This window comes from Excalfactoria chinensis, chromosome 4, assembly GCF_039878825.1.
Source record: "Excalfactoria chinensis isolate bCotChi1 chromosome 4, bCotChi1.hap2, whole genome shotgun sequence".
Classification (NCBI taxonomy): Eukaryota; Metazoa; Chordata; class Aves; order Galliformes; family Phasianidae; genus Excalfactoria; species Excalfactoria chinensis.
The window spans coordinates 41,167,154-41,179,337 of record NC_092828.1 but is presented as its reverse complement, the minus strand read 5'-3'; the positions used below and the strand labels follow the sequence as shown (position 1 = coordinate 41,179,337).

Here is a 12,184-nt window from a genome sequence, read left to right as displayed (position 1 = left end):
CCCAATTAACATTGCGAGGTAACAGTGGAATAACTTAGGTAAACCCCAGTTGGAAAACGAGAAATAAAAATCTCCTCATGCATATGTAGATCAAATTTACAAACTTTGACAGTCAGTAATAAATATTTTTAAGAACCATTTTATTCTCCACTGGAACTCAGTAGTGCGGATCTCTCCCAGTCTGCACAAACCTGCTGATAATTGTTGATGTACATCTTGGTTTCATAGGACAGACTCCATATCCATGATAAGCATATAGAAGAGTTTACATGTGGATACATCTGAGTCCGAATCTGTCAATGTAACTAAGCTGCCTCAGTCCCTAGCGTGGCATCCCAGCATGACACTGTAGCTTCCTTGGCCGCCAGGGTGCTTCACTAGGCATTCAGATCCCTTGTGCCATTCTGCCTCAAGTCAGTCTATGCTCTTAAACCACCACTGATGTCAGTTTGCTCCTGATTTATGACTGCAAAGAGGAGAGAAGAGTGCAGCCAGTACCTGGCTGTGGGGGGATACATCTCTGCAATCTGAGAACTGAGAGAGGAATGGTTTGAGAGGGGAAAAAAATCCTTTCCTATCTATCATGGAACAGAAAATCAGCAGAAAGCTGCAGAGAGGCAAGCAGTGGGTGGCTAATTAAAGCAATTGAATTATTTTCCCTCAGCAAAGGATTGATTAGGCACTCGAGCGTATTGGGCACTCGCGGTATTGTGTTGGTCTCAAGCTCTTAAGGAAAAGCCTAATGAAAAAGCTGTAATTTGCTGTTTAAACAGTTGTTCTGCAGAGTTTTCAAATGCTCATAGATGGTCTGGAGAAATTTCGCAGCTAACTGTGCGTTCCAAGTAACCTCAGCTGGTGTTTTGGTCATGTGTGTATTATTATGTTTTTTTATCAATGGGCAACATGACCTGCTTCTGGTTTTTCACTACAACGTGTTCGTTTTCAGCCTAGTCCCATTTACTTTCCAGGTGTTGTTGCCTATTAAAATCACACCTATGCAGACATGAAGTTCAGTCCAAATCCAGCTTCTGCTCTGGCACAGCTCAGCATAGTTCCCATGAAGGTGACATGGCTTTCCTGCAGGTGAAGAGGTGGCCGGGTTTGCCTGCAGTGCCCATTTAAAACATGACTGACCTGCACAGTGCTGTGGAGAAGCAGGCTCTAGCTGCCCCTACAGGCTGAGAATACAGTCTCTAGGGCTACTCGCTGTACGGTTTCCTCAAATTTCAGTTTAACTGCAAGATTTTTTTTTTTTTTTTTGAAAAAAAATCAATAGCTCTTATATGTTTCTTTTGGAATCTTTCTTTTTAGTCCCCTGCCAGAAGCAATAACTTTTAGTACCTTGATGAGCCAATATGCCAGTTTACATCAAATCTATGAGGATATTAATTTTCAGTCATAAATAGTGCATCTGTAGTTTCTGCAGCTCTCCTTTGATGTGCCTCAGAGGTAGCTACAGCTGACTGGTGTCAATGAGCAGCTTTGCCAGATAAAAGCAGTCCCTTACGCCCTTGTAAGTGGTGAGCTAACACTGCAGGAGCAGTCAGCCGCAAGGTGTAATAGGCTAATTCCCCACAATAGCTATCGTTTTAATGAACCACCAAGGAAAAGTCAGCAGCCATGTTGACAATTTTAAGGCTGTGGGTTGGAGGAGGAGTTGCCCACTAACCACCACTGCTGTTTCCTTGGCTAGGTACGTAAAGAGTATGGAAAATGCCTGCGCACACATTGCTGTAGTGGGAAAAGTACAGAGAGCTCTATTGGCTCAGGAAAAACCTCGGGTTCACGGACACCTGGAAGATATTCCACAGGCTCACAGGTAACCCATGCTTCTTGTCTTTGCCCCAAGGCTCGGCAATTCCACATCAATTTTCATGCTGGGTGGGAAGTTCTCCTCTGCGCCTCACCCTCCAGCAAGTCTGGTAGGAGCCCAAGAAGCTGCCATTGAGCTACCTCCATTGCAGCTGCAGAGATTTCCCCCTTTCCCAGACCTGAATTCAACATGGTTGCTTCTCTTGGGATGTGTTTGCAATTTGTGCCTCTCCAGGAACCTCCTGAATAATTGCAATGAGCACAAAAAGTCCACATTTGCCATTCAGAGGCAGGTGAGTGCTCATAACCTGAGCTATCCTGCCTGCTCTCCATGGAGATCAGGAGCTTGGGAACATTTTATTGGCTGTACTACAACCCAGCATGCCCTTTAATTGCCATCTCAAGGTTGTTGTCACTGCTATCACCACGTACAGGAATCATAAAATAACAACCATTCTTCTTGCCTTAAAAATAATAATAATACTAATAAAAAAAAGGTAGACTACGAGAGTGCCGCAATAGCCTTCATATTGAGAGGGCTTCCTTTATGGCATTCAGTGGTTTGATCAGTTCCATTACCTCACTTGATTTTCCTCAGTTTATGGATCTCTTAAGGCAATCCACTGGGACCAGATTATCTCATTTAGTCACTGGATTTGTTATGTTTTGGTCACATAAGTTTAATATTTTGTGTAGTTTGTACATTTAGTCATTTTCAAGCTAACCTGTGTGTACAGACACAGATTCCTGGATGGACGGTTCGTATAGAATGAAGAAGTTTACTTCTTAATCAATAGAAACCAAATACAAATTTATTCAGTATTACTAATGGAAGTAATTATATGTGACAGTTCAGCTATTAAACTATGAAGCACTTGCAGCGAATACCAGTTTATAACCTCCCAGGAAAACACAGTTTGTGATTTATATTGTTATTAATTTTCGATGGCTTCCAAAATGTCATCCAAGAGCTCCACTTTGGCATTTACTTAGGTGTGGATGTAATACAGGGCAAATAACAGCAATAGAATATGGAGCTTCTCCCCAGTAGGACATCAAGTCCCACGGTAATCAATAATGTACAAAGATACTGTATCCAGCAACGTTTATTTGGGCCTCCTCCTTGGCAGCCTCCACGCTGCACTGACTCTGACTGACTGACTGGCAGTTCCGTTGTCACAGGGGCTGCTTGAGGTATTGTGGTTGGTTATTTTCTGTTACAAGCTTGTTCTTGGAAAGAATGCAGGTGTTCAAGCCCTATCACAGGCAGGAGAAACCTCATGTGGGAGAGAGTGGATGGAGATCTGCGCTGTAGAGTATATCTGACCCCTGAGTTATGAAAAGTGCAAGAGGAACAAAACTCATTAGATCTCTTTTGTTTTTTCCTCTGAAAAGCACTTAGGGTGCAAAATAGTCAATCCATATGGATCATGTCAGAAGAATGCAATAGATTAAATGTCCAGGTGAAAAAGAACTGCTATAAAAGTGCATGGGCCACAAGATACATTCTGATTCATTTTATAGAGGGCTAACACATGCTTAGGAGATGCCATTAGTACGTGGTTAATGAGTGCAGAAGGAGCTGTGACCAAGTGAGTGAGCCCTGGAAGATCTCACATGGTTAAGACCCCACCATGGGGAGCACTGGCTTTTCAGTGATTAGGAGAAACATGGTCTGTCACAGCGGCAAAGAGCACTCTGGATGTCCAAGATGGCCTAGCAGCCCCTCTGTGTCGCTGTAGGGTACATCCATCATATCCTGTGAGATGAGGCGTGGGTCTGCAGCAGGACTGTTCACAAGGTGCACACAGCTGACTTTCTGATTTTTTGAAAGGTCTAGCTGGGGAAGAGCAAGGCAGTGGTGTAAAAGCCACAGAAGTAAATGCTCTACTTTGTGTCTGAGAAACAAAACAGAAGGCCAGCACATTCGGGACACTATCTCCCCAGAAGCAGAAGCTATAAAACTGATAGCAAAATCATCAGATTTTTCAGTAGGAGAATAGAAGTTTGTTACTCCTTTGCTGTGGATTTTTTTTTTACCTATATTTCCCAAGATAGATAGTAGTTATACAAAACTTCCACACATTCAGGGACACCAAGAAACAAATCAACTGTTCTGCTATGCTCTGCAGAAAATTGACACAGACTATCCCAGGTAATATGGGAGGGAAATGTGCGTGCTTCCGTGTGTGAGTTATTTTTCAGTTATTTGGTTCAATGTTGGTAAACCTTGAGCATGCATGGGTTTGAGTTCCTCTCACATGTGATTTCTAATGTGTTTATTTTTGTTTTGTTTTTTAATTAAGATGTAAGCAGAGTGAGCAATCCTATTATGCACTTCTTATTTGAGAGAGGCGTTTGTATTATGAAGTTAGGCAGGCAGTGTCTGGTATGCACGAGATGGTTATAACCAAACAGCAACTGCTTGCTTACAGCTGGATAGAAACAAGTCTCATCCTGAGCTAGGCACACCAATAGCCCATCTTTAGTGAGGCAGAAAGAAACCTATCTGCAGCTGCTAAAAATTCATTACCTGCTGTGGTTCAATCCCTCTTCAGAGCCGGATTCGTAGGATGTGGAACGACACAGTTCGAAAGCAGTCCGAGTCTTCCTTTATTACTGGAGATATAAACAGTTCAGCTTCACTCAACAGAGGTAATTATAAACTTTATTTTTTTTTAGTTTTTTCTATTTTCTTTTCTTTTTTCCTACATCTCTAACTCTTGTGATGAGTAATGAGTCTTAAATATGTTGCCCCTTTTTTTCCCCCACTTCAGATGGTGCCAAACCCTATTCATTTACACAAGAAAATGTTACAGTATTAACTGGGAGGAGGTTTTGTGCTGGTTGTTTCCTTTTTTTCTTTTCTTCATTTAATTTTACACGTGCATTTTTCAAGGAATGTCATTTCTGGAAGGGAATTAGGAAAAGGAGTGGAAAAAAAACCACCAAAACCAACCCCATAGTCAAAAAGAAACCTCCACATTCCCCCAGCAAACTGCCATAAGCTGCTGTGGTATCAGGCCTCATTGCTGACGGTGAAAATGGGCCCTTATGACAGTGAACTGCCTGCGTTAAGCATCACAGACGTTGTGATTGCTCTGGGTACATAGCAATTCTGTCGTCTTTGTGGAAGCAAAAATGAGCAGCAGAGCACATACGTAAGAAACACTGTGTGCTTGGAACAAAATCATCCGCATTGATGTTCATACCTAGTTTGAAGAACTGACTAATGTGAACTTTATATAGACATCTGTGGAGGAAAGGCTATCAGAGACATACAGAAATAGAGGCATGCCAAAGACAATGTGGTGCCTGGCACTAGAGGAAATCTGAGCTTTTTTTTCTTTTTAGAAAGGTCTTTTCAGTCAGTTATGGGAAAATGACAGTAAGAGGAGGGGGGGGGAAACTCAGAGACTGGTTTGTCTATAGTTTAGTACAGTTACTTTATGGCTTAACCCTGATGCCAAATTCTGTTTTGCATCTCTACCCAGTTTATGCTGGAATTAAGAGGGGGCAGAATTTGGATTACTGAGCCCAGCTGTTATCATGACGGTGAACATGGAAAGTGTTTCCATTGCTAATGGTTGCACCAAATAGATCAACTGAGAGTTGAACTGGGACTTTGGCTCTTTTTCAGTCTTTATTCACCCATTATCCCCACTGCTTTTAGGATGAGTTTTGCCTGTGTAATAGTATGAGAATAGGCTTTGAGAATTTTGGCTGCGCTGTTAGTAGTATTGACTGCAGAGTGCAGGGGAGCTAAGTGTATGTGATTAATTTTTCTTAACATTATATATATATTCCCAAATCAGTGCAAAGGGGAAGGCAGCATAGTTAACATGGAAGTGTACTTTTGTCCCTTGACCTACTCTGAAGGTGTTTTTGCTAGCGTAGTTTCATTTTGCACTGGAGATTTGTTGATAAAGATGGCCATAAGATGCCATTACTGCAAATGCCTCTGCTCATACTGATTTAACTGTGTGCATTGCCCTTGCATCTCTCTCCATCTTTGCTACAAGCAGGCTTCTCTGGGGCTAATTTAGTGGGGGATCAGTTGTACAAAGGTTACAGAGAGAACCACTGTTCCCCACTACCATCCGTCTCAGCAGCAAACCAGAATGTGTTATGCATGAACTGTTCAATCCTTTAGTTAGCACAGAATTTTCCTTGTTATCCAGTGCAGCTGAGGCTACAAAGGGAAATGCTTTAGCAAACAGCATCTTGGACTTGTTGGCAGAAAAAAAAAGGCATCTCCTGTTTCAGTTCTTGCTTTTTTCGTGCAAAGATGGGAGTATGACTGTAAATTGGGAAAGCTGTGAAGAGGTTTTAAGTGGGTAGTCTCCGTGCCAGTGTGGCAAGAGCCCACGTTTAGATTTACCTGTTATTTAAAGGTCGGTTGGGAAATGAAGTGCTGGGGGAGGCATCTTCAAAGTGGATTTCATCCAGCTATTTCTGTTGTGTGCCATCACATGAGATGAATCACCCAAAGGGCCTGCATCTCTCCACAGACTGCAGAAATAGCCTGGTAACTGTCTTCAAAAGGATGCTTTGTGGTGGGATGCTTAAGCGTCTTGAATAAATTGTACTATTATACAGGGGCACCCTTCCTCTCTTTCACACAAGCAGGCACATAATTTATTGTTTCTGTTTGATGGGTTGTGGTTTTTGTTGTTGTTTTTTGTAGTAGATAGTTATGCAAAATGGAGGTTACAACATTTATTTGGGGGTCAGTGTCTCTGAAGCAGCAGGTGGTGATTTCTGCTACACCTGACATCAACAGAAATCCTGCTGTAGAGGACCCCAGATATTTCACACTTTATCCTTTTTATTCTGCCTGGAAAGAAATGTTCATGGTGCTAGGGCTTTGCATAAAGTATAAGTTGTTTCTTCAATCTCTCCCTCAGGAGAGCTGAAGCCTGAACAGATCAGCAGGGCAATGTGGTTTTCACAATCCTTGTCTTCCTCTTAATATTTTAATATATATCAAGTTTTAAAGGAGACATTTCATTAATGTTTTGTTTACAAGTGTGCAATTAAAGCTTAGAGGAATCAAGTATGAGTCTTGACTTATATGGTTGGTATCTTTCTCTGCCCAAGGCTGATACAGCAGGCTTGTATACACTTTCAGAAGTCTCTTTCCAGCCCTCCCAGCCTAGATACCTTCTACATGAAACTATATTACCCAAATTACACATTCTTTGTGCACAGGTGTTTTTCCCAGTGCCTTCAGTCAACAACCCAGTTTCTAAAGCAGAGAGAAAATTATCCTTTCTCCTAAGAATCATCCTGGCCTCCAGCTCCTGGCCTGACTCCACTCCTCCATTTCCTAGGCTGGTGCTGACTGTTCATGCTCCTGTTGTGGAAGCAGACAGCAGTGACACATCTTCTAACTGGGGTACTTTCTCATCTAAGCTTTTTCTCCATGGTCACTCTCACAGTACTGAAAGCCCCCTGCTGCTTGCTGATGTCCCGGGCAAGTCTGCCCTTGCTGTCCTTTTTCCTGTATTATGATTAGCTTTGCTGTCCCACTTCATCCGCTTTTCTCCTTCCATGAACCTCATGGATGTCAGTCTGGAATATCGTGTTTGTACGGCACATCCCTCCTTTAGACACATAGCTGTATCTTTTTCTGACTTAGCAGATGTCATATTCCTTGCAGCTTTTTTTTCAGCTCCAGCCCCTATTTCATCCGCTGCCTTCTTCCCTTGCAAATGTCATGGGCCATGATATTGTTTTTGCACCTTCTGCATTATGTTATTCCCATTCATCCCACTGGGAATTTCCAGCATATTCCCAAACTCGTCTGATGTAACGTGTTCTGCAATGAAACCAATACTTACCCTTGACTGTCAAGACTTACATGATAATTTCGGGTATCTACTGAAGGCAACTTCCAGTTGCAGACTAGTACAAACTGTTTCAGGCTCTGTTCTCCCTTGCTGCTCATAGCTTCATGTGTTTGGGGATGTAGCACTCTACCCCTTCTACTGTCAGAGAAGGAACATGCTGGTGTGCCCTGTAGACAATTACTCTGTTTCAAGAGCTAGGGGGTTTCCTGCTCCTCACACTCCAACTGTACAGCTTTGCCATTTTTCCCACCATGGATCTGGCTGGGTATTCCTTCCATCTATTTTACATCCATCATGTGCTTCTCTCAGCACTGAAAATTTGAGCTGGACCTACTGCTTCAATGTCTTGATCTCAGTGATTCTCCAGTTTGTCTGTGACTCCAATCTCTGTGGGATAGAAAGTGCAGACATTACTTTGGGAGTTTCTTCATCTCCCTGTGCTTGTGATCCTTTCAGTGTTGTTGTCTGTTTTTCTCTGCATTTCTCTTCTGCTATATCTCATGTGTGACACAGCACGGACTGGCCTTTATTTATGTTAGGCATGACTAGACTGTAATTCACTGTGGAATAGCGTGTTTGCAAAGTCCCCAAGCCTGCATTTTGTTATCCTCCTTGCCTGACTAGGAATTGATGCAGCTGTGGTCTGAATGCCATGGCATCCAGCTGACTTCAGTCTCCCAAGGCTAAGTCTCATGCAGAGTTATTTAAACTTTGCTACACCTGAGCCAAGACTGTAGAGCTGTACTCAGCTCAGACAAGTACCACATGGCAAAGTAATGCTGGAGCTGTAGAACAGTGTTGGATTAGCAGCCCAGATGTGGTTGTTGGACATCTGGGGGACAGCCTGCCCAAGTCAGAGACAGTGAAAGGGTTGATCATGCTAGTATTGTTGAACTTATAACTGCAGGCTGTTTCGGAGTCAGCTGCAGAGGGTGAGTAGGGTAAAACCTGAACCAAGCTGATGACTTTATGAATGGAAAAAAATAAGTCTTCCTTTGCCTAAGGGGTAATTGGGAAGTTTAAGAGGTCTTGATGCAGACACTCAGATAAAATGCTGAAAAAGTGAACCAAAAGGCTATGCTGAGGGCGGAATGTTTGCTCCAGTTTGTTTCCTTGAAGGCTGAAAAGTAGAAGGTAGAGAAAGCAACAAGTTCATTGGGAGAAGACAGTAGGTAACTGCGTGGTTGTGACAGGATATTCTGTGGTGGTTGGGTTAACAGTTGTTAAAAAGAGCAGAGATTAAAAGCAGTTAATATCATTACTGTTGTTTCAATTCTGTTACACTTGCACGTTTGAAATCTAGTCATGGACCTGTGCAGTCCACGCAGGTGGAAAGGGAATGTCACTCAGCACTGTGCTGATATCAAGAGGAACAGATTGCGAAGGACCACTGCAAATGTGAACACTGTTGAAACTCTGCTGGTATGGCATGGACCCAAGCTCTGGGGACATCTGACTGGCCTCCTTCTAAGAATGAGGGACAGGTCTGTTTGCACCTTGGAAGCATTACTGTCAAAAAACACTCAAGTAGCTCAGACAGCCTTGCAAACAAGCAGTTGTAGTGCAAAACAGCAATGCAACTTCAGCCTGTTTTTATCCGTGTCTTAGGTGAGAGGTAAAACAATAATTACTGTCTCTCTCTGGATATGAGACAGCAGAGAGAGAAAAAAGAAAACATCATGAACCCTATGGTACTTTGTTACCTTTCAGGTTTTCAAGTTGGAGATTAGATGTTTTCTTTTAGACGAAAAATGAGTTATCTGTTAGAGGAGGGAGTGTTTCTTGTTTAGGTGAGGCTTGAGATCAGCAGAGAAAAAGGAAAGCTTTGTCAATGGTATGAGGTAGTATTTTCATACAGGAAAACGTACTGTTGGAGCTGCATGTATCCATTGAAGTTAGCAGGTAAGGGGAACTGTATCTTCCCGGTTGGCAAGCACTTAAAATATCTCGGTGGCTCTTCCCTCTTTGGGAAAATAAATAGGCTAGGGACAGAGCCACAACATTTATTTGTAAATAGAAACTATTGCCAAAGTCTGTTGTGCTGGGTCAAGTACTGTCTTACCACTGTAATGTCCTGCATCCACTGTAATGCCCTGAATCTTGGCTTCCAAACTAGACAGCAAGTTGCACCTTAGGAGCAGGTTTAATAGTTTAACACAGAGCTTAATACTCCAATCCCAGTCTTCCTGTAGAAACATGAGTATGCACACCCCTCATCTTTTGGCTCTATGCTTTTTCATCCCAAAGGCAGTGCTCACAGCCTCTGCTAACTCCATTCACAGAGGTCTCCTGGAGAGATCTATTGGTGGCTTACGTTGCTCCATTCTTCCTTGATTGCAAAAATATCAGGGAAATGCAGCTCTGCAAGCAGATGGAACAGAGCTCCTGCATGAGAGAGAAGAGCTTGGACACAAGAGGAACTCAACTAAAAGGCATAGGGCACTGTTCCTTAGAGCCATCAGGCTGAACTGGATGCTGGTAACAGGATCTGTCCACACCCCTGGACAAGGTGGAAGGATGAACCACGTCCAGGGTCTAGCACAGAGCAGTGGGGGCAAAGACAAGGCTGGAAGTTGGGCTACAACCACAGTCCAAGGTTGTCTGGTCAGGAGACAGACAGAAGGAAAGGACTGGTAGCCCAGTGCTGGGCAGGGGGTTTGGGACACAGGCGAGGCTTATGGGGGACACTAAGTCGAGTCAGTGCCATCAGCTTCCTATAAGCTGGTACAAGATTGGAATCCAGCACCTCTGGCAACTCCTGCTGCAAGGTGGTGAGTCTTAAATATTTAATTGTTCCTTTTGGCCTCAGGAGTCTGCTTATGAGGATGGATGCACTCTTGCACTCACTATCAAACCTTGAGTGCAAGGTTTGTACCCTTGATGGGTATATGAAAACCAGAAAAAAAGAAAATAAAATTCCATCAAAAAGTCATTGTGAAGCTCCAGGATCCCCAGTATTAGTGCGTTTATTATTTTTCCCAGCTAGGAAAGCCATATTCACTCCTATTTTTCCACTGCAAATGCTCTGACATGGGAAATGGAAATGAGGGTATTCTTTTGTCCCTGTCCCTTGCCTTTTCCTCCCAAATGCCTAAGTGTCATTGCATGTCTCAGATTGTAAGTAGTGCTCCTGCATAAGTACTTGATTTCTCTTTGCTTTATTTTTTCTCCCTTGCTTTTTTATATCAACCACAAAGACATAATCTGAAACGTACACAGGAAAAGGGGAAATTATTGCTACTGTTTTCAGAGATAATCAGTTTAATGTCAAATTCATGTGGATTTCTTCATAATGAACAGAACAAATTGAGCTCAAATTCAAACAGTGGGAATCTGAGTCAGAGAGGAAAATTAAAATGAAGAACATTAATATCCTGATTTCTAACCCAAGACGTGATTGTTTCCTAAATGAAATCTCCCATCAAATTCCTACCACCCACTCAAAAATATAATTAATCTGTGATTTCCATGCTGAAACCATATCTGCACTGTTAACTCAGCAGGGATAACTGTGTGTGTTTTAGGGGTAGGGGGGGAAGTTTTAAATTATCTTCAGGTGGCCATATCAGCCTGCATTTTTAGGAAGCTTTTCGTCATAAAACACATTAGAAGGTGATATCCTGCCTTGGCCAGAAGCTGTCATTTCAAAAGATGGTAGCTGCAGGTTTGCAATGGGGCACTGAAGTGAATCGAGTTTGGGTTGCTGTCCCCAGATTTTCCCCTTCTGTATGGCGAGATGAATACACTTCTGTTTAGTGTTTGCGTAAGATTGGTGTGTAGTAGGTAGGACATGATTTGGAAATGCAGCAGTGAAAACAGTCTGACTATTGGTATGGTTAAAGAGAGAGACAAGCAGAGGGGAAGAAAGAGCAAAATGAAAAATCAACACAAACTGCTCAGGAATGGCTTAACCCAGTTCAGCAGTTTTCTGGTTCTGGCTTCAGCTCTATCTGAGATGTCAGCCCCAGTTCAGGAGCTTAAATGAAGAGCAATTTCTCCATGTACTTTAAAGAATGACTTGGTCATCTGAACCCATCTGCAAAGCTGACCCCTCGCTGTCAGTGCCTAAGGAAAGCAGAGGGTGGGTGGAAATTTGGATTGCGGGATTGTTCCTGCTGCCATGTGTCAGTCTATCTCAAGATGCTCATTCTCTCCTTGATGGATTTATGTGGCTGGTGTGACAGACAGATTTTTTAGAATTTATATTGCATATAAAACAAATAGCAAGCACTTGAGCTCTGGGAGAGGTAGGAACGCCTCTACTTGTCTCAATCAGATATTTGGAAGGCGCCATCCACTGATATGTCACAGTCTGGCTAAACAGCTCTTACTTGCTCTGAGCATCACCATTGACTCTTGTTCAGGCTCAAAGGTTTTGGAGAATAAATACCGCTTTCTTTCCATTTGTTTTCTTTTTTGTTGCTCCATATTTAGTGGTTGTCAGGGTCTTCTGGAGGGAAGCATAGAGGACTTTTCAAAGCTGAGCCTAGGATGACCCTGGTAGAAGCTGCAGCCTCAGT

The 12,184-nt window shown here is 42.8% G+C and overlaps 1 protein-coding gene across 19 annotated transcripts in view; it reads left to right on the top strand.

Moving 5' to 3' along the window:
- Positions 1-12,184, top strand: part of ADGRL3 (adhesion G protein-coupled receptor L3) — a 486,086-nt gene that overhangs the window by 449,695 nt on the left and 24,207 nt on the right. For all 19 annotated transcript variants that reach the window (XM_072336646.1, XM_072336645.1, XM_072336644.1 and 16 more), the window contains 2 exons: positions 1,694-1,819; positions 4,371-4,467. In XM_072336646.1, coding sequence (XP_072192747.1) covers positions 1,694-1,819; positions 4,371-4,467 — 223 coding nt within the window. The remainder of the gene's footprint in view (positions 1-1,693; positions 1,820-4,370; positions 4,468-12,184) is intronic.